Here is a 23,554-nt window from a genome sequence, read left to right as displayed (position 1 = left end):
ATAATAAATAATCTATATCTATCTCTATTATATAAGGGAAGGGGGAGATATGGTGTCCCCAAATGAAGAGACTATTTTACCCTCATCTCTTTCTAAATTACAAATTCACTTACAGAAAAGGGGGCTTCAAATAAAAATATTGGAAATTAAATTATAACAATCACTCACAAGTCAACTAAAATAATAGAATTGCATAATTTACATTATACAAATAACTCAAATGAGGAAACTTTACAAAACTAAAAAATTCACGTACAAAGTACAACCAATACACTACACCGTCAATACATACTCATAAAAATATTCACAAAATTTGACTTGAAATCAAAGTGTCCACTTTCTTCACAATCTATGAAGTAGTGTACTTAATTCAAAAATCAACTAAAAAATTATAATATTAGAAATCATAAATAAACTCAATAAAATTTCTATTTTGTTAAAGTAAAAAAAAAAAAGACTGGTGAGAGACTTAAGTGATAGAGATTGAACCAATCAAATTTTGCAATTAAAAATAATTATACTTCGTATGTCTAATGTTCAAATTTTTACTCTTCTATTGCGTGCAAAAAATGTTAGTGTGTATACATATATACGAACAATTTAATTGGGAGTTTTTAAATTTTATTTAAAAAATATAATTTCTAACTGTTATGATAATGTAATTATGTTTGCATGTGAGTGATACAATAATTTCATAATAATTTGGTAATTTTCATGTTCACTTATAATTGTCAATGAAAAGAAATTATTACCTTGTATTTGTTTAATTGATTTACGCTGTTTTTCTGATAACAAACTTTTTCTTCTTTCACATGCGTTTCTCGCTCGTTGCTCATCCATTGTTGAAGCACTAACGATATACCTTTGAAACTCTTGAATATGATTGTGTTTTCACACTATTTTGAGTTGATTATTTTATTGTTTTACAATTAAAGGATTGGTTGTCGTAATAATATAAGGTCGACTAAAGATCAATATATCCCAATATAAATGAGAATCTTAATCATACACTCCCTCCGTTTCCTAAAGATCTTCCGTGTTATTGTTCCTACAGATACCAAGAAGGATCCATTTGTGTGGGGTGGGTAAACTAGGAGAGAGAAAGGGGTTAAGATAAATAAAGAAATAAAAAGGGGTTAAAGTAGGAGAGAAAAATGGAGTAAAATTGAATTAATAATGTAATGGTGGACCATATGATAAGGACATGAGAGGATAAAAACCGCGCTAATAGTTTGGGAGTTAGATATCTGACAAATGATTACTTGCAACTTTTAGTGTAAATTTTAAATTTAGTAAAAAATCAATAGACAATATAAGTTTTTTCATTGTCAAATATTTAGGGTTTTATGAATTTAAATTTTTTGTAGTAAAATTCATCGTTTTTATTTTAGTTTTTGTGTAACTCTGTTTTGTTTTTTGTGCTAACATGGTAGTTTTATTTTTTTATATGACACTTCATTGTTTTTTTATATACTTAGTTGTATCAATTCTCTTTGCTTTGACCCCACGAAATCCTAATAAGTAAGGGGCATTGAATTTTTGAGTTGGTGATTTAGGCTTTAATTTTTAACATATTTTTTTGAAAAGTATTTTTTTTATCGAGAAAAAAATAAAAGGTGGTTGACAGTGACTATTTGTGTATCTACTTCCATATATAGTGTAATGAATTTTCTACAACATATTATCTACGAAAGAGTAATCAACACATAGTGGATTATAATGCTTTCTCTACTAAGATGAAAATAGACCCATATCTAACTTGATTTTATTTTTATAACATGTTTTAAAATAGATTAATAATCAATTTTTTAGTGGACATCATGTTTTAAAAAAGATATTCAAAGAAAGTAAGAAACCTCAATATGGGTTTTGTGGACAATCAAGCAATAAGTAGTACTTTTTTAAGTGACAAAAACTTCACGGCCAAAAAGTTATTAATCCAACTTAGTAGTTGTTGTAAACAAACTTAAAAAATCATCTTAACAACTGTCATTGAAAACACAAAGTTGAACAAAGGTACTTAAGCATATTGAACAAAAAGCATAAGCCCTTAAATTTAAGGTATCTCAACAAACTTTATCACGCGAATACGGTGTCATATCATTGTCTCTACTTATTTAAATCGTTATCGTCCTTTGGAATAATATGCTTCTTGTTAGTGGAGAGTTGTGCATCCAATGGACAATTTGCTAATGATCCTTATTACCACCACGTACTCTTTTTTGAGGTGTGATGGTGGTGAATCTTCATTGTCAATTGATTTGATATCCTACTTGAATGATATACCCAAATAAGGATACATTTTACAACATACAAATCACATGAATAAATTTAGTAGGAACTGAAATATCTAAATACAAATAGATAACATACATTTCTCCTTCAGTATCCTTTACGCTCTCATATTGAATTTGCTCTTGCTTATATCTTTCACACTTCATTAATGTTAAAAATAAGTCAATATTAGTGCGTTGTGAGTAAATATTTGTTTTATTAATTTAAGGTATTAGTACATAAATAAACGCAAAAAAATAAGAATACTAAATAGTAACTCTAAGGTATCAGTTTATATATAAAAATATCACAAACCTCTATTTTCATGTATAGCTCCATCCATTTGTCAATTAATTTTTCATCATCCATAAAATTTATAACAGTAAAGTTTATATTAGTACCGGATGTATGCTTGGGTGGGATATCAACTTTGAATAGTAAGTTTTTGCCAAGGAGCTGTGTAAACACTTCAGAAAATCCGTACCTATCCCCTTTCTATAAAATTAAATTGTAGAATTTGAAATGAAATCAATATTAATTAAATATGAGACTGCTATTGTATCATGCATACTAATGAAATAAACAATATTTATGTTTTATTTAGAAATATAAAATCAATACCTTCTCTTGAATATAATAGTTTGGAAGCAGATTTATTCAACATTTTTTGAACTTCTTTTTTAAAAAGTACGAAGGTAGCATCATACGTGTTATCAGACACGATTATTTTCAACCTAAACCTATAATAAGAAAAAAAAAGTACATTACACATCATGTACAATGTCTATATCAATGTGTATGAGAATAAATTCATAAAAATTTACCTTAGCACGGCTGGCTTAAGCACTTTATTTTCCTTCTTACGCTTGACAATGTCACCTTCTTTTTTGACACCACTATAACATTTTTTTACACGCCTCATAGTACCAATTGAATTCAGTGTCAACGTCTTCAATAGTACCAAGACAAACACAAATCTCAGGCTATAGGTAGATAAATGAGATCAGAAGATAAGAAAAAATAATCAGACCATTTCACATAATTGTATTTTGTATGGTTGTTAATTAAAATATGTTTTTTTCCAAACCATTTCAGACATTAGAAGATCGCAAATGTCTTTGATGGTGTCTTCCTTCAAAAACTCCGATGTCTCTATCGAAACTTCGCTTGGATTTTGTGAAATGGTCAAGTCCTTTAGCAGTCTTGCTGTAAGATTAATGATAAATATAATTTCTTACATGTATGAATAGTATGCTAAATAATTTAGGTAAAACATAATACTATTATATGGGTTAGGGCCTGGTGGATGTAGTATTAGAGTACATATATTGTATCAATGTTTAGTATCTTTGTAACATAATTTGCCTATTTTATTTATGGTAATTAGGTCTATTATATTGTACTATATATATTCTGAATTATATGAGCAATCTTTCTAAGGGAGTATTCCTACATGGTGTCAGGCTTCACCTTTCGTCCTGACCTTCTTTTTCTTTCCTTCTTTGTCTCCTGCGTTTTTCTGCCATGACTGAGGCTGATTCTACTCCCCCGTCTCTAGTCACGCATGTTTACTACCCCGCATTAAGTGCCACCAATGGCAAAGCTTTTATTCCGCTAGTACTTGACGTAGATAGGTGTAATACACAGCATGGGCAACGCTCTTCCACAACACGACTAAGTTTACAATGTCTTATACCATATTATATTGACTCCATCGTCGAGCGTCCACCGGATGTTGATGATGCTTTATGGGATCGTTTGGATGCTATTGTATGTTAGTGGATGTATGGCACCATCTCCACTAACCTTCTTCTTAAAGTTCTTGATGACAAGTCCATTGCCATGGAAGCTTGGGCACGGCTTCCCCATATTTTTCAAGATAATAAGGGTACCCGCAGAGGCGGATCTTTCAAGGGGCAGGACTGGGCCTGGCCCCTGAAAGATTTTGAGAAAAAAAAAAAACACTTATTAAGTACTATTTTGTCTAGCCCAGAAAAAATAAAGCCCAAAACATTACTGTATAGATAGTACTAGTAGGCGGCAGTTTACCCGTGAGAGGGATGCAGAATCAGCAGAAAGAGGAAATGGGGAAGGGGGAGGAGGAGACCCACAAAAGGGCTTCTTGTCCACTTGCTCAGATGCTTAGTATTTCTTGTCTTCTTTTTTTTGGTAGCATTTTCTTTTCTTTTTTAAACTGTGTTTTATAATTTATTGATTATTATTTTTTATCTTTATTTTTTTATATACATGTTTAACTTTATGACATTTAAAACTTTAAATTTTTAACGTTCCTATTTCATCTTTTTGCAAAGTTAAAAACTATCTAAAAATTAAATAAATATCATACATTTATAAAAAAAAAAAGTTGTATTGTCTAACTTTAAAATAGTGTCTCCATATCTGTAAATAGTTTTTGGCCCCCGATAACTAAAGTTCCAAGATCCGCCACTGGGTACCCGTGTGGTACATCTTGAGAAACAATTCGGGATACTCCATCTCTTCCAATTTTATTCTCTTGCGGAGTATTGTCACACTCTCAAATATCTCAACCCAACTCGCAGCCATCGACCATCCAATTTTCGAGGAAAGGTTGGTTCTCCAATTGGTTGGTAAGTTAACTTCTGAGTACCGAATGGTTCCCACGATAATTCAACAAACTGCTCCTCTTCCTTCTTTTGATAAACCATGCTCCATGCTTGAACTTGACCGTGTTAGGCACGCCAAATATGAGCTTCTTTCTCTCATACATCTGATGTGGTCTCCTCGGCGTGGAGCTGTTGTCCCGTCCACTGCCTCCAGTGGTCCTAGTGGTCACTGTGCTGGTACAGGTCTTAAACATCAACAAGGTTATGGGAAGGGGGAAGGCAAGTATAAACACCAAAAACATTCTGGACAAAATAATAATATGAGCATTTGGGCCTCCATTAATTCCCAGGCCTAACCAGTTTTGTTAGTCGAGTACAAACACTTGAGCAACTACAGGAGGGGGGGGGGGTTGAATTGTAGTTGGGGAGATTTTCTAACTTTTTGTGGAAATAAACGAATCTTTATCTAAGAAAGAGATAAATGCATAAACATAAAATAAATAAGAACACGGGAATTTTTACAAGGAAAACTTCCTAGGCCCAATAGGAAGAAAGACCTTGACCACGAGGTATTTTGACTCAATTCTCTTTAATAAACTTTAGGCCAAAAGACTCTCTTTTGTACAACTTAAACTCGGACCTTCTCTGTTCCTCTAGGAACTTGTTCCCTCTCACCTTGTACCCCCTGAACAAGTGACTTTCTCTCTTGACTTCACTCGAAGTCTTTCTTTTTCTCTCTTTTATTTCTCTTTTTCTCAAAATGATTACAGATTTTGTCACACAACCCAATCTCTAATACAGTGTATAATAATGATAGAAGAGATAAAACCAAAAACACTTTCACTGAAAATATTACAATAAAATTCTAAAAGCTTAACTATAAATTTCGTTACACATAACTATTTGTAGATAACAAATTTCCCATGATCTTCTCCATGAACATAGTGAGAGCTGAATTTCAGCCTCACTTCTTCCACATTCTAGCCGTTAGCGAATCAGTTGAGACTTATGCGTTGGTTCCGAAACTTCAGCGATTATCACACGCCTTAGAAGTAGGTGGGCTGTTGTGGGTTGTTGTAGTTCCTAAAATCTAGGAACTACTTCAACAACCCTCCTTTTTAGGTGTTGTAAGTTTGTGCCTTCTAAAACTCCTCATTAAATAACCGTTTTAATTGCTGCGCACAAACTAACTTCCAAGAGCATTATGAAATCATATAATTTCACAATATTTACGTCTATAATATAAATCATCTGTTATTAAACACAAATAAAGTTAACAACTTAAATTTTGATTAACCTCCTAATCAATTCTCCATAAGTTATTAAACATAATATTTGTGATAATAAAAATAATAAACCAAAGAGAAAATAACAAATCTAAATTATAATGTAAAATAAAACAAAAACAAATAAGCCTAATAACACGAAATAAAATAAATAAATCTAATAACACACGAAATAAAAGAAACTAAATTAATCAAAGATAATCATTTGTCATCATCAAAATAGTGAAACAACAAGTTTTCTACTCTCCATGGGCTACCCCTTGGGCCCAACAGTTTTTATTATCCCCCTTTCCAATATCCCTCACATACTCCAGGTCAGTGGCTAGCTCCATCCACAATACAACAACAACATGGCCTCTTGGGCCCAGCGCCTACTACTTCTCCTTAGGCCCAACATCCCCAGCAGGCCCTGCATCCCTACTTGCTCCTGGCAGCTACCAACCTACTGAACTACCCACATTTTTTTATGCCTTGTCGTTGCAACCTCCGGACTCTAATTGGTATATGGATACCGATGCCACTTCCCATCTTATGAATGACTCAGGACCTCAAGACGAGGAAAATCTTGACCAGGTGCAATAGTGTGGGGACAGTGGCAAATCTTAATGGGGGCAGGCCTAGCCTGGCCCCTCGTAGGTTTTCAAAAAAAAATGTGAAGCTTGTAGATTATTGCCCAAAAGCCAGCATAAAAAATAAAAGTTACACGGCTAAATTGCTAAAGCAACCTAAAAGCAACCTTTGCACATTGGAAAACTGAAAACCAAAAAGAAAATCTGTAACCTTTTTTTTTCTTCGTATCATTATGCTGCACGTTTGCATCGTTTTCCTGAATTGTCGAATTGGAACTGTAAAGTACTTATACGGTAGTACTGCAGTATTGCACGCTACAACTTTTTTTTTTAACTTTTATGAATCTTGTGAATTGTTATCACAATTCACACGCCACTCATCAATCATCATTCATCATAGTATTTCAAATTTGATTTCTTTTTGTTTTTTCAATTGAAAACTTATTCATATTATCATGTGTGATGTCTGCTTTGTTTGATTTATACATTATTGTAGATTCAAGTAATATCATTGTGTTCTTGTATTATGTAATTATTAAATTATACTACTTCCTCCGTTTTGTTTTAAATGCAACAATGAAATATTTTATATCTCACAAAAAAATACCTCTTTGTTGCATTTAAAACGAAACGGAGGAAGTATATAAAATATAAGTATATATAACTAGTTGATTTACTAATATCAATTTAATTACTTATACAAAAAATTGACAAATATAGGTGATTAGTATATTATTTAGATAAAGGCATAGATATTTGTGTGGTTGTACCAAGAGTAAGTAGAAAATAGTAGAGATTAAAGTGCTTCATGTGTCTTAAAAGGACACATAAAGAGAGAACAAAAAAAATTGTTTAACGAATATTACAGCCACAAAAACTTGTCCAAATTTGCAAAGTTAAAAGGAAATTAGGGCTTGGGGCGTTTAAAGAGGGTGGTGACCACATAATCAATTTTGGAGACAACACCATCTACTTTTTTCCTGATCCCCGTATCAGCTTGCTTAATGGCCATCAGTTGTTGTTGCTGTTGAGAATCCAGAGTAGAGACAGTGGTCTCTATGACATTGATCCTTGTGTGCAAGAGAGATAGAGAGTCTTGAATTTCCTGGAGCATTTTGGTGAGTCTAGTGGTAGACAGCAAAGGGAAATTAACAGTTGTGGAAGGAACTGGATCCGAGTCTAGGTAAATAAACACAACTTCGCCTTGATCCTGCTCCTTTAGAGACTTGGACCCAGCAATTCGTTGACTCTTCCTCACAGAGCCACTAGGAACTCCCTCTTCACCCAACTTCTTCTTACCACCCACTTCCACCTTAACAGGTGTTTCTTCCCTCTCAAAGTCCAGCTTCCCATTAACGAACCTTAAGCTAAGTCTTGACAATGTGTCCTTGGTCAGGTAATTTTCAGGTTCAAGACAGAAGGAGGGATTGGCGGGCAACTTGACTTTGCAATTTTTGAAGATGGTAGAGAGAAGGTTTCCATAGCCAACTTTTGTATTATGAGAAATGCAGTGAGATAGATGAGAAATTATCAAAGAAGGGAGGTTTATTTTGATGTTCTTGGCAAGGCAGTACATAATGGAGAGATCCATTAAACTAGCTTGGGTTCGTTTTGAAGAGCGGGGTAAGATAAAACGCCACACAAATTGGAATAACAGTTTATGAAAGGGGGAAAGTTCTTTTGAATCTAAAGATAATGCATTCAGATTTCCATTAAAGAAAGCAAGAACTTTGTCATTTGAGACTCCATTGATATTAAGTTTTGCCTACCTTTACATACTCCTTATAACCCTCAATTGGAACTTCAAACCACTCCCCCAACTTCTTTTCAGTTATAGTAACAACACAGCCATTTACAATACTCACACAGACTCCCTCAGTGATGTTAAAACTTGAACAAAAATCTCGCATTTCTTTTTCATATAAACTCATCTAAACTAACAACTTTCCACCATTTTTGAAATTTAAAATGTTCAGCAGTTCCGACTCATTTGACTTTTTGCACCATGCAACATCAATACAAAACCCACAAGAAATTGGATGATTTTGTTTTCTTACCTCTCTTCGTAGGAACGTAATTTCCTTTTCTTGTTCACTTTCCACTTCATTTTCACTTCTTCTTGTTTAGGAGAGAGAGAGAAAGAGCAGGCAAGGATTCGGCTTTTGACCCAGTTGAATCTTCTTTTGTTTTGATGATTCTTGAGCGCTAATTTCGTCAAGTGATGGTGTTTTCTCTCTTGGAAAATTTTCTTGATCACCGGATTTTACTGTGGGAAGACATGGTGACAAGGTTTTGGAGGAGGTTGAAGATGAGAGATGAGAGAGAGATGAATTGATGTGAGAGTAGGAGGTGTGAGGGTTCAGTGATGTGATGGGTTGGGGTTTAAAAGCAATGATGAAGCCATGCGAAAGTAAATAAAAGGTTAGGTCCAATGAAACGGTTTATGGGGTACGGTTTGGGAAAATTTTAATGAGATTTCTTCTTTTAACTCAGATTAACCGAACTTGTAATTGTGGCAATAATACATGTTAACGCATTTATGTACAAAATCTAGGAGAGGTAGAAAAAGAATAATTAAGGAATTTGGGAGAATTAAGAAAAGAAAAAAAATAGAAAAAGAAAAAAATACTCTTGCATATAATAAAATTTGTCCATAATGTACAACATACTTACGTACCAAATTGTGCAAGGACAATAAGGGTAATATTCAAAGACAAATGTGAGCCTTATACTTCCCTAGGTGTATAAATTTATTCATAAAGTTGCAGGCATACTTAGTAAGAAACAATTCTTGGGAATTAACATCATTGGTACATTCAAACAATTCTTATCATTCCTAGTTCAAACGTATCTTTTCAAACCTGTCCCTAGAGAAAGGTTTAGTCAATATGTCTGCTATTTGATTTTCAGTTAGACAAAAATCAACTTTAACTAATACCTTTTCTACATTATCTTTTGAGAAATGATGACGAATGTGAATATTCTTGATCCTAGAGTGATGAACTGGATCCTTGGAAATGCATATGGCACTAGTATTATCATAGAGTATAGGAACACACTTAAATTTTATGCCAAAGTCATATACCTATTGTTTGATCAATAATACCTGAGAACAGCATGCAGCAACTGCCACATTTTCAGCTTCGGCTATTGAAAGAGCAACATTGTTTTGCTTCTTTGAGTCCAAGAAACTAAGTTGACCTAGGAATGGGCAATACTGAAGCGTTTTTACGATTCACCAAGTCTCCAGCATAGTCAGCTCAGAGTAGCTAACTAGATCAAAGATGTCACTTCGAGGATAGAAAAACAAAGATCATCACTTCCTTTCAAATATCTAAGGATCCTTTGAGCTGTCAATGAGATTCCTTAGGATTTGATTGGAATCTAGCACATAAACCAACACTAAAGGAAATATAGGCCTACTAGCAGTTAGATAAGTAAGGAACCAATCATACCTCTGTAGAGTTCTGATCTATGGACTTACCACTTGGATCCTCATCTAACCTTGTCCTGTCGTCCCTAGTGGAGTATGGTTGGTTTTTGCTTGATCCAGCCCATATTTTTTCCAATAACTCCACATATTTTTGCTGATGGATCATTGTTCCTCTTTCAGTTTGCTTGATTTGCAAGCCGAGAAAGAAGTTTAATTTTCCCATCATGCTCATTTCAAATTCACTACACATTAACTCAACAAAGTCCTTACAAAGAGATTCGTCAGTTGCACCAAAGATTATATCATCCACATAAATCTGAACCACTAGAATGTCTGTTCCTTTAGATCTGAGAAAATTTATTAGTGTTTTACATGAAAATAAATGAATTATTATTGAGCTAAAATAAATATGAATAGCCCAATTTAATTAATTTAGCCCACTCAAATTACATATCCAAATTAAATTAAACAAATACAATTTGGGTTATAAAGTATTGGGCTAGCCCAGATTATTAGTCCAAATAAGGTGGTCAAGTGGCAAAGGTAAAAAGACTTCCAAGTCATAAACGGGCCCAAACCCATAAATTACCAAGTCCATGAAGGGATCTCCATTCCCTATAAATAGACCTCACATCTCTCAGTTAGGGGACGGAAAAATCATTATTCTCAAGAGCTCATAAAATTCTCTTAGAATTCTCTCTGCAATTAGTCAACAAGCACATCAAAATTGTGCCGACTATTCAGATACACTCAAACATATTCGACTGAGATTCAAGCTTTGTCAGCCCTCATTCGAATATACCCAAACAAAACTCAAACTCAGGTTGACGTCGACAAAACGTCATCCACACTCAAACTCAGGTTGACGTCGACAAAACGTTCCCACACTCAAACTCAGGTTGACGTTGACACAGGTCAGTCTACATTCAACTCCACGTCGACACCAACACGTGTCACTCTCAAGCTACGAAACAGAATCAGAGGACTTAGTTTATTTTTCATTATAAACTGTTTACAGAGATTGTACTCAATACATTTATTGAAATATAATTTCTTTGTTACTTTGTTTCTCGTCTTATTTATTTCGACTCGAAATTTTGTGTATACAGATTTTGGCACGCTCGGTGGGACATCTCTGCCTCTCATCTCTGTTTCGTCATCAACAACAAATCTGAGAAATGGCCTCAAGCAAGAACATCTCTCAATCTTCTGAAAACTCTGCTGACACCCCACGAAAATCTGTAACGTTGGGTGTTATATATGATATGACTCTTGGTTTTCGCACCAGAGGAATGAAGAAGGCTGCTATTGCTCCGCCGCTGCAAAGCTCCGAACTGCGAACGTTCCTACCAGGCCAAGAAAGCTCTCTAAGCCTTTGCTACTGAATCATCTGTCGTGCATGGCTCATACAAGGAGCGTGAAACCCCTGTGTTTGGCTCAATCGCTTTGGCTGAACGTGAGCCATCATTGATTGCTTCTCAAATATGGAAGCAACTCTCATCTGATAAGTCAGACGGACTGACTGTCCACACTAGCCCTCTCTTTGACCCACTCAATGTGGGGAGTGACGATGAGACAAGTGATGACATTGTTGACTCATCGCCTCTAAAGATTATCAACTTAGAGGAACCCTTACTCTCTCAGTCGAACACTGCTGCTGTTATGGTGACTTCGGCTAAGACAGTTGAGGAACAACTTGCTGAAATGAATAGCCTACTCCAAAAATTAATGAAAGATGGAGAAGAAAAAGATGCTCAAATCCGACTCCAAAATGAGCAAATCGCTGCCCTCAACAAGAAACTTGAGGGAGACGACGCACATCAAGACTGGATGTGGGGTGAAAGCGAAGGCGATAGTGGTGAAGACGATCGCCGCCCACCCACAGCTCGACAACTTGAGTTATTAGTAGCTCACGCTATCAAAAATCAACTCGGGGAAAGTTCTCAAGGCAGTCATCGGTATGTAAAGCCTTATACCAAAAGAATTGACAAGCTGCAGATGCCACTTGGCTATCAGCCCCCCAAGTTCCAGCATTTCGATGGGAAAGGAAATCCTAAGCAACACATTGCTCACTTTGTGGAAACATGCAATAATGCTGGTACCACAGATGATTTCCTGGTCAAACAATTCGTTCGTTTCTTAAAGGCATGGCCTTTGACTGGTACACTGATTTACCCTCACAATCCATCGACAGTTGGGATCAAATGGAGGAGGAATTCCTGAACAGGTTCTATAGCACTCGACGTATTGTCAGTATGACTGAACTAACTAAGACTCACCAGTGGAAGGATGAGCCAGTCATCGATTACATCAATCGTTGGCGCGCATTGAGTCTAGAGTGTAAAGATCGCCTGACTGAAGTCTCTGTGTTGAGATGTGCATTCAAGGGATGGATTGGGACTTGCTTTATATTTTGCAAGGTATAAAGCCTAGGACTTTTCAGGAGTTGGCTACGCGAGCTCATGACATGGAGCTTACCATTGCCAACAATAGAGGCAAAAGCAACACTTCTTCAGAGTACAAGAAAGAGAAGAAGGATTTTAAGAAAACTGACAAGACTGCCAAAAGTTCGACTAAGGAGTCAATGTCGATCACGACTACCTCCTCGCCTGTCAAGATCTCTAGCAAGGCTGGTACTGAAAACAATAAGGGTTCACCTTCCAAAGAACCTAGGAAAAATAGGCCAACCTTGAAAGAACTCAAGCAAAGAAATATCCATTTCCAGACTCTGATTTATCAGGGATGTTAGATGATTTGCTTGAAAACAAAGTCATTGAATTGCCCGAAGCTAAGCGTCTGCGGAGGTCGGTAGGACTTCTGATCCTAACTACTGTCGGTACCACAGGCTGATTAGTCATCCTATAGAAAAGTGTATAACACTCAAGGAGAGAATCATGCAACTTGCAAAGGATGGGAAGATTGTATTGGATTTTGATGAAGTTGTCGAAGCTAATCATGCCTCTGCAATGTTAGATTCTTATTGGGAGGCTCAAACTTTGCAGTTTGGGAGTCTGGAGCCAGTAATTGTACATGTGTTGCGACCAGTTCTTCAAGTTGATGAGGTGCCATTTATTGAGCACAGTAGCCCAACTAGCAACCAACAAGAAGAGGATGACGAAGGGTGGACGTTAGTCACTAGAAGGAGGCCTAGACGACAGTCGAAGCCTCAACCAAAGGTTGCTTGTCGTAAGAAAAACACCAAAAAGGAAAAGCTCAAGACGCTCGAAAGAAAAGAAAAAGTCAAAAAAGCATACTAAACAACAAGTATTCCAATTGACTTACTTGAACAAGACCCACTTACTCCTGTAATCTTGGAAGAATTCTTTCCTGAAGATTACTTTACTACGGTTACTGTTAATGCTACCTCATTCGTTGAGAATAATGAAGAAAAAGAAGAAGAGGGAGATCAAGAGAAGGTTAAAGAAAATGAAGTCTCTGTTAAAGTGACTGTTCAACATTCAGGGTCAGAGATAGATCCAAAGATATTATCTATCTTAGAAGCTCTTCCTACACGCATGGGATGGAGGCAGATCTTTCATTTGCCTCGAGAAATGTGTCGACAGGTGGCTCTTGCACTTCAGCATCCAGAACTATACCTTGACAAAGTGAAAGATGCTGGAGAGCCAATAGAAAGTTCGGCTAAATGCACGTCATGTAATTTTGCCTTGCCTTCACTGATGAAGACTTATTGTTGGGTTCAAAACCTCACAACCGACCCTTGTTTGTTGCTGGTTATATTTTTGGCCAGAGAGTGAATCGTATCTTAGTGGATGGAGGTTCAGCTGTCAACATCATGCCAAAGTCCACCATGATTGATTTGGGGATCACTATGGAAGATCTTTCTGATAGTCGTCTAATGATCCAGGGGTTCAATTTGAACAGTCAGCGTGCCATAGGCATAATACGTCTTAACCTTGTGATGGGAGAGTTAACATCATCTACTCTCTTCCATGTCATAGATACAAAGACGTCATATAAAATGTTGCTTGGACGACCATGGTTACACGAAAATGGGGTAGTCGCATCAACCCTTCATCAATGTCTGAAATTTTATCGAGGAGGAGAGAAGAAAATAAATGGAGATGTAAAACCCTTTAGCATGACAGATTCGTACTTTGCCGATGCTAAGTTTTTTGAAGATGAAGAACCCTCGAGTGAAATGTTGCTATAAAATTCCTTCAACGGGGAAAAGGGGTACAAACAAAAATGGTGACATTCCATCGTCATCAAGTTCTAGGGAGTCAACCAACACTGAGATGCAACAACAAAAATACAAGGAAAAGATAAAAGAAGTTGTTTCAACCCCTTAAAGCAATGAAGAATTCAGTAACTACTCCAGTTTTGCGATATATTCCTAAATCACGTCGTAAGGAAGGGGAATCACCTTTTGCAGGGCATCAGGTCATGAAAGTAGAGCCAAAGGAAGAAAAAGGAGTAGATGAGACTACTCTCCAATGTTTAAAGCAAGAAGTGGTTGTTCCTTTGCCTAGAGCCAACCACAATCAAATTGCTAAGCCTCCGACATCGGAATCTGTTGATCAATCTAGGAGAAAATGGCTTAACAAGGGTAAATTTGACCCAAACGCTTATAAGCTCTTGGCGAACTCTGGTTATGACTTCGAAAATCCAGCGTCCATGGGAAATTTATTGAGCATGGAATCAATGACACACAAAAGAAATTACAAGAATATGGCGTTGAGGTACGTCCGACTAAAGTTGGTTTGGGATTTGAAGCTCCAACACCCATCAAAATTTCCGCACGGCGTAGAGGGACAACCTCTTCTTCACAATATATTACTGCGGAGGAAGTCGAAGAAAATGAGGGTGAAGAAGGTGCGACCCAGCAAAAAATATCGGTCTTTGATCGAATACAGTTGCCTGTCATAAAGAACCATACATCGGTTTTTGACAGACTTGGTGGACATGAGCTAAATGAAGGTGTGAAACCAAAAACACGAACACCCTTACAAGATTCTCGATTCTCTAAGAAGAAAGCATCTGTCTTTAAACGTCTTGGCGCATCGACCTCAATTGATAAACAACCAAGACGGTCGTGTACTAAGTCGCATCACAAGAAGCAAAGATGAAGTCAAAGGAGGACGCACCTCAAAGTGTTATTCCATCTCGCATGAGGCGTACACAGGTGGTAGACATCATTGAACATACACCTTTGAAAGCCAAAGGTCGTGTCATAGTGTTAACAAATCAAAGGAGTTCGCCTAGTCAAGAAAAATAAACGGATGTTGAATTTGTTTCTTCAAACCATATCACAGGGAATGAGGCTCCTGAAAGTGACGAGGAGATGGAAACAGATGAGGCTCCTAAAACTCTTGAAGATGGGGGGAAAGCCACCGTTGATGAGTTAAAAGAGTTAAACCTTGGAACTCAAGAAGAGCCACGCCCTGTCTATGTCAGCGCTTCTCTTACCCAACAAGAAGAAAAAAAAAATTCTATGTTACTCTCTGACTATAAAGACGTATATGCATGGAGCTATAAGGAGATGCCAGGACTCGACCCGAAAGTCGCTGTCCATCGTTTAGCCATCAAAAAGGGTGTCAGTCCAAAGAAGCTTGTTTCAGGGCAGAATTAATTCCTGAAATTGAGGCAGAAACAAGCTCATTGATGCAGGATTTATTCGTGAAGTCAAGTACCCTACTTGGATAGCAAACATTGTGCCAGTACGAAAGAAAAATGGACAGTTACGAGTTTGTGTGGACTTCCGCGATTTAAATGAGGTGTCCAAAGGATAATTTCCCACTCCCCGTAACGGAAATCATGATTGATGCTACCACTGGTCATGAGGCTTTGTCATTTATGGATTGTACTACTGGATACAATCAAATCCACATGGCTCCTGAAGATCAAGAAGCAACTGCATTTCGTACCCCTAAAGGATATTCTGTTCAAAGTTATGCCTTTCGGCTTGAAAAATGCCGGAGCTACGTATCAGCGTGCAATGCAGAAATTTTTTGAAGATATGATGCATCAAATTGTGGAATGCTACGTAGACGACTTGGTGGTAAAGTCTAAGAAGAAGGAGAATCATTTACATGACCTTCGTCAAGTCTTCGAAAGATTGCGAAAATGGAAATTAAAGATGAACCCTCTCAAGTGCGCTTTCGGCGTCACCTCAGGAAAGTTTCTAGGCTTCATTGTCAGGCACAGGGGCATTGAAATTGATCAAGCAAAGATTAAGGCCATCCAAGAGATGCCTGAACCTAAGAACCTCAAGGAGTTGCGTGGCCTCCAAGGGCGTCTCGCTTACATTCAAAGGTTTATTTCCAATTTGGCAGGCAGATGTCATCCTTTTAGTCATCTCATGAAAAAGGATTCCCCTTTCAAATGGAATGACTCATGTAAAAAGGCCTTCGAAAGTATCAAGAAGTATTTGCTTCTCCCCCGTCTTGGGGCACCAATAAAAGGGAAACCACTCATCCTTTATATCCGCGCGCAGGAGCGATCCCTGGGGGATGTGTGCTCAAGAGCAAGAAGATCGTAAGGAGACAGCTCTTTATTATTTAAGCCGAACTTTGGTGGGTGCTATTTGAATATTTGCCTTGCTTTTTTTGCAATCCAAAATTAAGACATTACATGCAAGCACATACAGTTCATGTCATCTCAAGGTCTGACCATATTCTCTCAAGGCCCGTTTGTCTGGCAGACTTGCAAAGTGGGCTATGCTTCTGAAACAATATGACATTGTGTATGTTCCGCAAAAGGCTGTCAAGGGGGATAGCATTTTTTCGCGGACCACCCAGTCCCTGCAGAATGGGAGATATCAGATGATTTGCCAGGTGAAGACGTGTTTTTCATTGAAATACTCCCACCTTGGAAAATGTACTTTGGTGCGCTCGTCATGACGGTGCAGGAGCTGGAGTTATCTTCATTTTTCCAGAAAAGCATATACTCCCATACTCTTTTGTGGTAACTCAACTGTGCTCCAATAATATGGTTGAGTATCAAGCACTCTAATGGCAATCAAATGGGACTTAGAGATTTAGACATTCACGGGGACTCCCAATTGGTCCTAAAACAACTATCAGGTGAATATGAAGTAAAAAAGAATGATCTAATCCCTTGTCAAAGGCAAGCATCACAATTGCTTGACAAACTTGATACCGTCAAGTTAGAACATGTTCCAAGGAGTGCCAACAAGATGGCTGACGCGCTAGCTGGGCTTAACAGCCCGTTTTCCCGAGCTGCTAGGTAAGCACACTTAAGATTCACTAATCATAATCAAAGCTTAATAAGCCTCAACTTAGACAGTTAATCGCAGCGAAAATATACCTAGAAATCGATCCTGGACCTGTGGGTTATTGGCCCACAAAATAAAATCCTTAAAATAACACAATTATCTCAACTAGATTCCCAAATATTATACATCGAAAATATCAATAACTATTCTCAAACCAACTATCTAAATTACAAGCTTGTAACTAAGCCACTATGACACCTTGATCTTGCTCCACTTCCAATTCCGAGCTCTTGATATCAAACCTGCAAATTCAGGGAGAAATACAAAACAAACAAAATTCCAAAATGAGTGGAAAACTCGTAACCTTTACTTCAGCCCGTTATAAACATTTTATTTCTCAAATCATTTTCATTTCGTAATAACGCTGGCATAGTTCACTCTCTTAAACAAATTAGTGGCAAGTACAAGCTTTGGACAAAAGGACAAATGACAAATGCTGCCTCCAAGCTGTGCTATGGAGTCCAGCAACACTACCCCCAAAGTTCGCAATGGGGCGTAGCCGACCTGTACCAGGTCAAAAGAGTAACCTTCCTCCACTCATACCTTGCCCACTTACTATTTTCAGTTCGTAAACTAAGCCAGCAAAACAGTTTTCGTATTCATACTCACCGAATAATATTCCATAATCAACTCACAACATCACATTCATAACTATGGCCATAGTACGAACTTATATATGAAAATAAAACACTCCACACACACATGGGCATAATTAATACATTTTACTGAACATAAAAGTTACCTGAATCGCACTCCAATTCCAACAACACCTTCAATAATCTTCATCTCCAAATGAGATTCAATTCCATAATCATCCTCCAAGAATCACCTCACAATAATAACGATAATTAATAACTATTCTCAAACTAATCTCAACTACTAACTAAAACCATAACCAATTCGAATCAATAAATTATTAACCTTGAGCATCCTCATTCCATATATAATCCTCAAATCATAATTCTAAATTATAGATTTGAACTAACTAAACTTATCTCTTGCCAAAGTAATTCAACATCATCTCTTCTTTTATAAACCAAAACAACTACAACAAACAACAGCATAACAACACCACAAAAACAAGCAATACAACACTTCACCACAACCACCACACAACTCCACCTCACAACAACTCCTCAGCAACCACCATAACAACAATAACAAACAGTAGCAACAACAATAACACCACACAATCACACCAGCAACCCTCACAACTAGAACAACTCTACCACCACCATTACAGAACAACAACCAATAACAACTACAACCAACAACACGAAAACACCAACCAACAATAAACCAAAATCAAAATGACTACTCCTATAATTCAATACAACAACCTCAACAACAGCACAACAACGACAACAACGAATTAATTTACAAATAGAAAATCAGAAAAGAAAAAGGAAAAAGGTATATTATACCTCTGCTCTTGAAGCAGGGGAGACCACGACAAAGGGGGGCTCGATTCCGGCAGCGGCGGATAGCACCGACAGTAGAGTGCGCAACACCACCAGCCAAGACAGAGGAATCAACGAGAGGGGAGATAGAAACAAGGCAGCAACAATAACGGTGGTGTGGTGGCTTGCGAGCAGCACCACACGCATGACACCGGCGAACCACCGGCGAACCACCAGCGAGAGGAGAGAGAACAAGGCTGCGATAAACAGCAGCGACGAACAACAGATGTGTGTGGTGGCTTGCGACAACACACACACACAGCAAGAACACCGGTAAGGCAACCGGTTTCCGACGAGACCGAGGCAGGGACGAGAGATGAATTAAGGATTTGGGTTTCGATTCGTCGAGCCAAAAGAACAGGGAGGGGTTTTGTTTTGGGGTTTCTGATTTTACGAGGAAGGAGTTTATGGGAAAATGACGAATAAGGAAAGGGTTGGGTTTCTTTGGTGTTTGACAAAATGACACGAAGGGTTTTGGTGTCATCAAGTTTAAAAGCCACGAGAAAAAATGAAAACAATTGTTGGGTTTTGGAATCTTTCATTAACCGACAAAGGAAATGGTAAGGTTTGGTTTCCAATTGGTAAACGGCAAGGATAAACCAAAATAAAATAAACAAAACACGTCTTTGACTTCCTATTTGACCAAATACCGCACAATTTAGTCGCATATAAGACCCAAATTAATTTTAATAATAATAATAAAAATTCTCATATAATTAAATAAATAAACATATTACAAACACAAATAATATAAAACACATTCCACAACTCAAATAAAATAAAAATTTTCGAAACATAATTAACTTAATAAATATAATTAGCATTTAAATAAAGGTACTTAAAAACAGGACTATTACACTCTACCACCCTTAAAATAAGTTTCGTCCTCAAACTTCAAAACATAAACTCATAGATCAACCTTAAGTGTCCATATATCAAGCACTACAGCCTCCGATAGTCTTTACTAAATTTCTATGAAAAAGTTCTCAATATCCCAACAACTAGATTTTAAATTTCCTCAAATTACAACTTTGAATTCCATACTCTTATTCCCAAAGATTTACAGAAATCTAGACTCTTATTCTTATTTTATAGCTCAAAACTTGAACTCTAATTACCAAAGTAACAGACACATATTCCCAACGATCTTTTACCCTCGCTAGGTAGCCAACTAGGCATACGGTCGCAAGGTTGCTCTGATACCATTTGTAACAGCCCGTTTTCCCGAGCTGCTAGGTAAGCACACTTAAGATTCACTAATCATAATCAAAGCTTAATAAGCCTCAACTTAGACAGTTAACTCGCAGCGAAAATATAACCTAGAAATCGATCCTGGACCTGTGGGTTATTGGCCCACAAAATAAAATCCTTAAAATAACACAATTATCTCAACTAGATTCCCAAATATTATACATCGAAATATCAATAACTATTCTCAAACCAACTATCTAAATTACAAGCTTGTAACTAAGCCACTATGACACCTTGATCTTGCTCCACTTCCAATTCCGAGCTCTTGATATCAAACTTGCAAATTCAGGGAGAAATACAAAACAAACAAAATTCCAAAATGAGTGGAAAACTCGTAACCTTTACTTCAGCCCGTTATAAACATTTTATTTCTCAAATCATTTTCATTTCGTAATAACGCTGGCATAGTTCACTCCTTAAACAAATTAGTGGCAAGTACAAGCTTTGGACAAAAGGACAAATGACAAATGCTGCCTCCAAGCTGTGCTATGGAGTCCAGCAACACTACCCCCAAAGTTCGCAATGGGGCGTAGCCGACCTGTACCAGGTCAAAAGAGTAACCTTTCCTCCATCATACCTTGCCCACTTACTATTTTTCAGTTCATAAACTAAGCCAGCAAAACAGTTTTCGTATTCATACTCACCGAATAATATTCCATAATCAACTCACAACATCACATTCATAACTATGGCCATAGTACGAACTTATATATGAAAATAAAACACTCCACACACACATGGGCATAATTAATACATTTTACTGAACATAAAAGTTACCTGAATCGCACTCCAATTCCAACAACACCTTCAATAATCTTCATCTCCAAATGAGATTCAATTCCATAATCATCCTCCAAGAATCACCTACAATAATAACGACAATTAATAACTATTCTCAAACTAATCTCAACTACTAACTAAAACCATAACCAATTCGAATCAATAAATTATTAACCTTGAGCATCCTCATTCCATATATAATCCTCAAATCATAATTCTAAATTATAGTTTGAACTAACTAAACTTATCTCTTGCCAAAGTAATTCAACATATCTCTTTTTTATAAACCAAAAAAATACACAAACAACAGCATAACAACACCACAAAAACCAGCAATACAACACTTCACCACAACCACCAATAACTCCACCTCACAACAACTCCTCAGCAACCACCATAACAAAATAACAAAAGTAGCAACAACAACACCACACAATCACACCAGCAACCTACAACTAGAAAACCCACCACCACCATTACAGAACAACAACCAATAACAACTACAACCAACAACACGAAAACACCAACCAACAATAAACCAAAACCAAAATGACTACTCCTATAATTCAATACAACAACCTCAACAACAGCACAACAACGACAACAACGAATTAATTTACAAATAGAAAATCAGAAAACAAAAAGGAAAAAGGTATATTATACCTCTGCTCTTGAAGTAGGGGAGACCACGACAAAGGGGTCGATTCCGGCAGCGGAGATAGACGACAGTAGAGGTGCGCAACACCACCAGCCACGAACAGAGGAATCAACGAGAGGGAGATAGAAACAAGGCAGCAACAATAACATGTGTGGTGGCTTGCGAGCAGCACCACACGCATGACACCGGCGAACCACCAGCGAGAGGAGAGAGAAACAAGGCTGCGATAAACAGCAGCGACAACAACAGATGTGGTGTGGTGGCTTGCGAGCAACACCACACACACAGCAAGAACACCGGTAAGGCAACCGGTTTCCGACGAGACGAGAGCAGGGACGAGAGAGTGAATTAAGGGTTTGGGGTTTCGATTCGTCGAGCCAAAAGAAAGGGGAGGGGTTTTGTTTTGGGGTTTCTGAATTTTACGAGGAAGGAGGTTTATGGGAAAATGACGAGATAAGGAAAGGAGTTGGGGTTTCTTTGGGTTTGACAAAATGACACGAAGGGGTTTTGGTGTCATCAAGTTTAAAAGCCACGAGAAAAAATGAAAACAATTGTTGGGTTTTGGAATCTTTCATTAACCGACAAAGGAAATGGTAAGGGTTTGGTTTCCAATTGGTAAACGGCAAGGATAAGACCAAAATAAAATAAACAAAACCGACTTTGACTTCCTATTTGACCAAATACCGCACAATTTAGTCGCATATAAGACCCAAATTAATTTTAATAATAATAATAGAAATAATCTCATATAATTAAATAAATAAACATATTACAAACACGATAATAATATAAAACACATTCCACAACTCAAATAAAATAAAAATTTTCGAAACATAATTAACTTAATAAATATAATTAGCATTTAAATAAAGGTACTTAAAAACAGGACTATTACATGCAGCCACTTTGGCACTGGGGGCAGAAGAAAGAATGTATGTACCCGTTTGCAAACAATGGGTTGTTACTCCTGATGACGATGGTGTTGACGAATATGCTGAAGAAGTCGACATAATCTCTGTCTATCAAATCGACAAAGAAGATTGGCGTCAACCAATTATTGATTATTTGGAACATGAAAAATTGCCAAGTGATCCAAAACATAAGACAGAGATTCGTCGTCGAGCCTCACGATTTATATATTATAAGGGGACTCTCTATCGATGATCCTTTCATGGTCTTTGGTTAAGATGTCTTGGAGATGAAGAAGCAAAACAAACCATGGAGGAAGCTTACTCTGGAGTATGTGGCGCTCATCAGTCTGGTCCAAACTACATGATTGTATTAAAAGAATGGGTTACTATTGGCTAACCATGGTACAAGATAGCATGGACTATGCAAAGAAATGTGAAGCTTGCCAATTTCACGCTAACTTCATTCATCAACCTCTAGAGCCATTGCACCCCACAGTTGCATCCTGGCCATTTGAAGCATGGGGACTCGATGTAGTTCGCCCAATTACACCAAAGTCATCTGCTGGACAAGCATATATTTTGGCAGCGACTGATTATTTTTCTAAGTGGGCAGAAGCCATCCCCCTACGTGAAGTGAAAAAAGAAAATGTTGTTGACTTCATTCGTACTCACATCATCTACAGATATGGTGTACCCCAACGAATTGTCACGGACAATGGAACACCATTCTATAATAAGTTGATAAAAACTTATGTAGAAGTTTAAATTCACACAACATAGATCATCAATGTACAATGCACCTGCGAATGGTTTAGCTGAAGCGTTCAACAAGACACTTTGTAGTTTATTGAGCAAAGTGGTCGCCAAGTCCAAACGTGATTGGCATGAAAGAATAGGCGAAGCTTTATGGGCATACAAAACGACATATAAATCAGCAACACAATCAACCCCATACTCGTTGGTGTATGGCGTTGAGGCAGTTCTCCCCCTGGAACTTCAAATTCCATCATTGCGAATTGCCAACAGGAAGGCTTGACGTCTGATGAAAATGATAAACTCCGACTTGCTGAGTTGGAGCGCTTGACGAAAAAA

At 37.2% G+C, this 23,554-nt stretch overlaps 1 protein-coding gene across 1 annotated transcript; it reads left to right on the top strand.

Moving 5' to 3' along the window:
* Positions 1-22,861: 22,861 nt before the first annotated feature.
* On the top strand, positions 22,862-23,227 carry LOC130589870 (uncharacterized). Its single transcript, XM_057391490.1, has one exon. It carries the CDS (start codon positions 22,862-22,864, stop codon positions 23,225-23,227), a length of 366 nt encoding a protein of 121 aa, XP_057247473.1.
* Positions 23,228-23,554: the final 327 nt, after the last annotated feature.

Source organism: Beta vulgaris, chromosome 8 (assembly GCF_026745355.1).
Source record: "Beta vulgaris subsp. vulgaris cultivar EL10 chromosome 8, EL10.2, whole genome shotgun sequence".
NCBI lineage: Eukaryota > Viridiplantae > Streptophyta > Magnoliopsida > Caryophyllales > Amaranthaceae > Beta > Beta vulgaris.
The sequence above is the reverse complement of the archived record's forward strand: the minus strand, read 5'-3'. Positions and strand labels throughout refer to the sequence as shown.

Bases quoted from the DNA above. Each gene is read 5' to 3' on its own strand.
- LOC130589870 (XM_057391490.1), top strand. From the start codon at position 22,862: ATGGTACAAGATAGCATGGACTATGCAAAGAAATGTGAAGCTTGCCAA.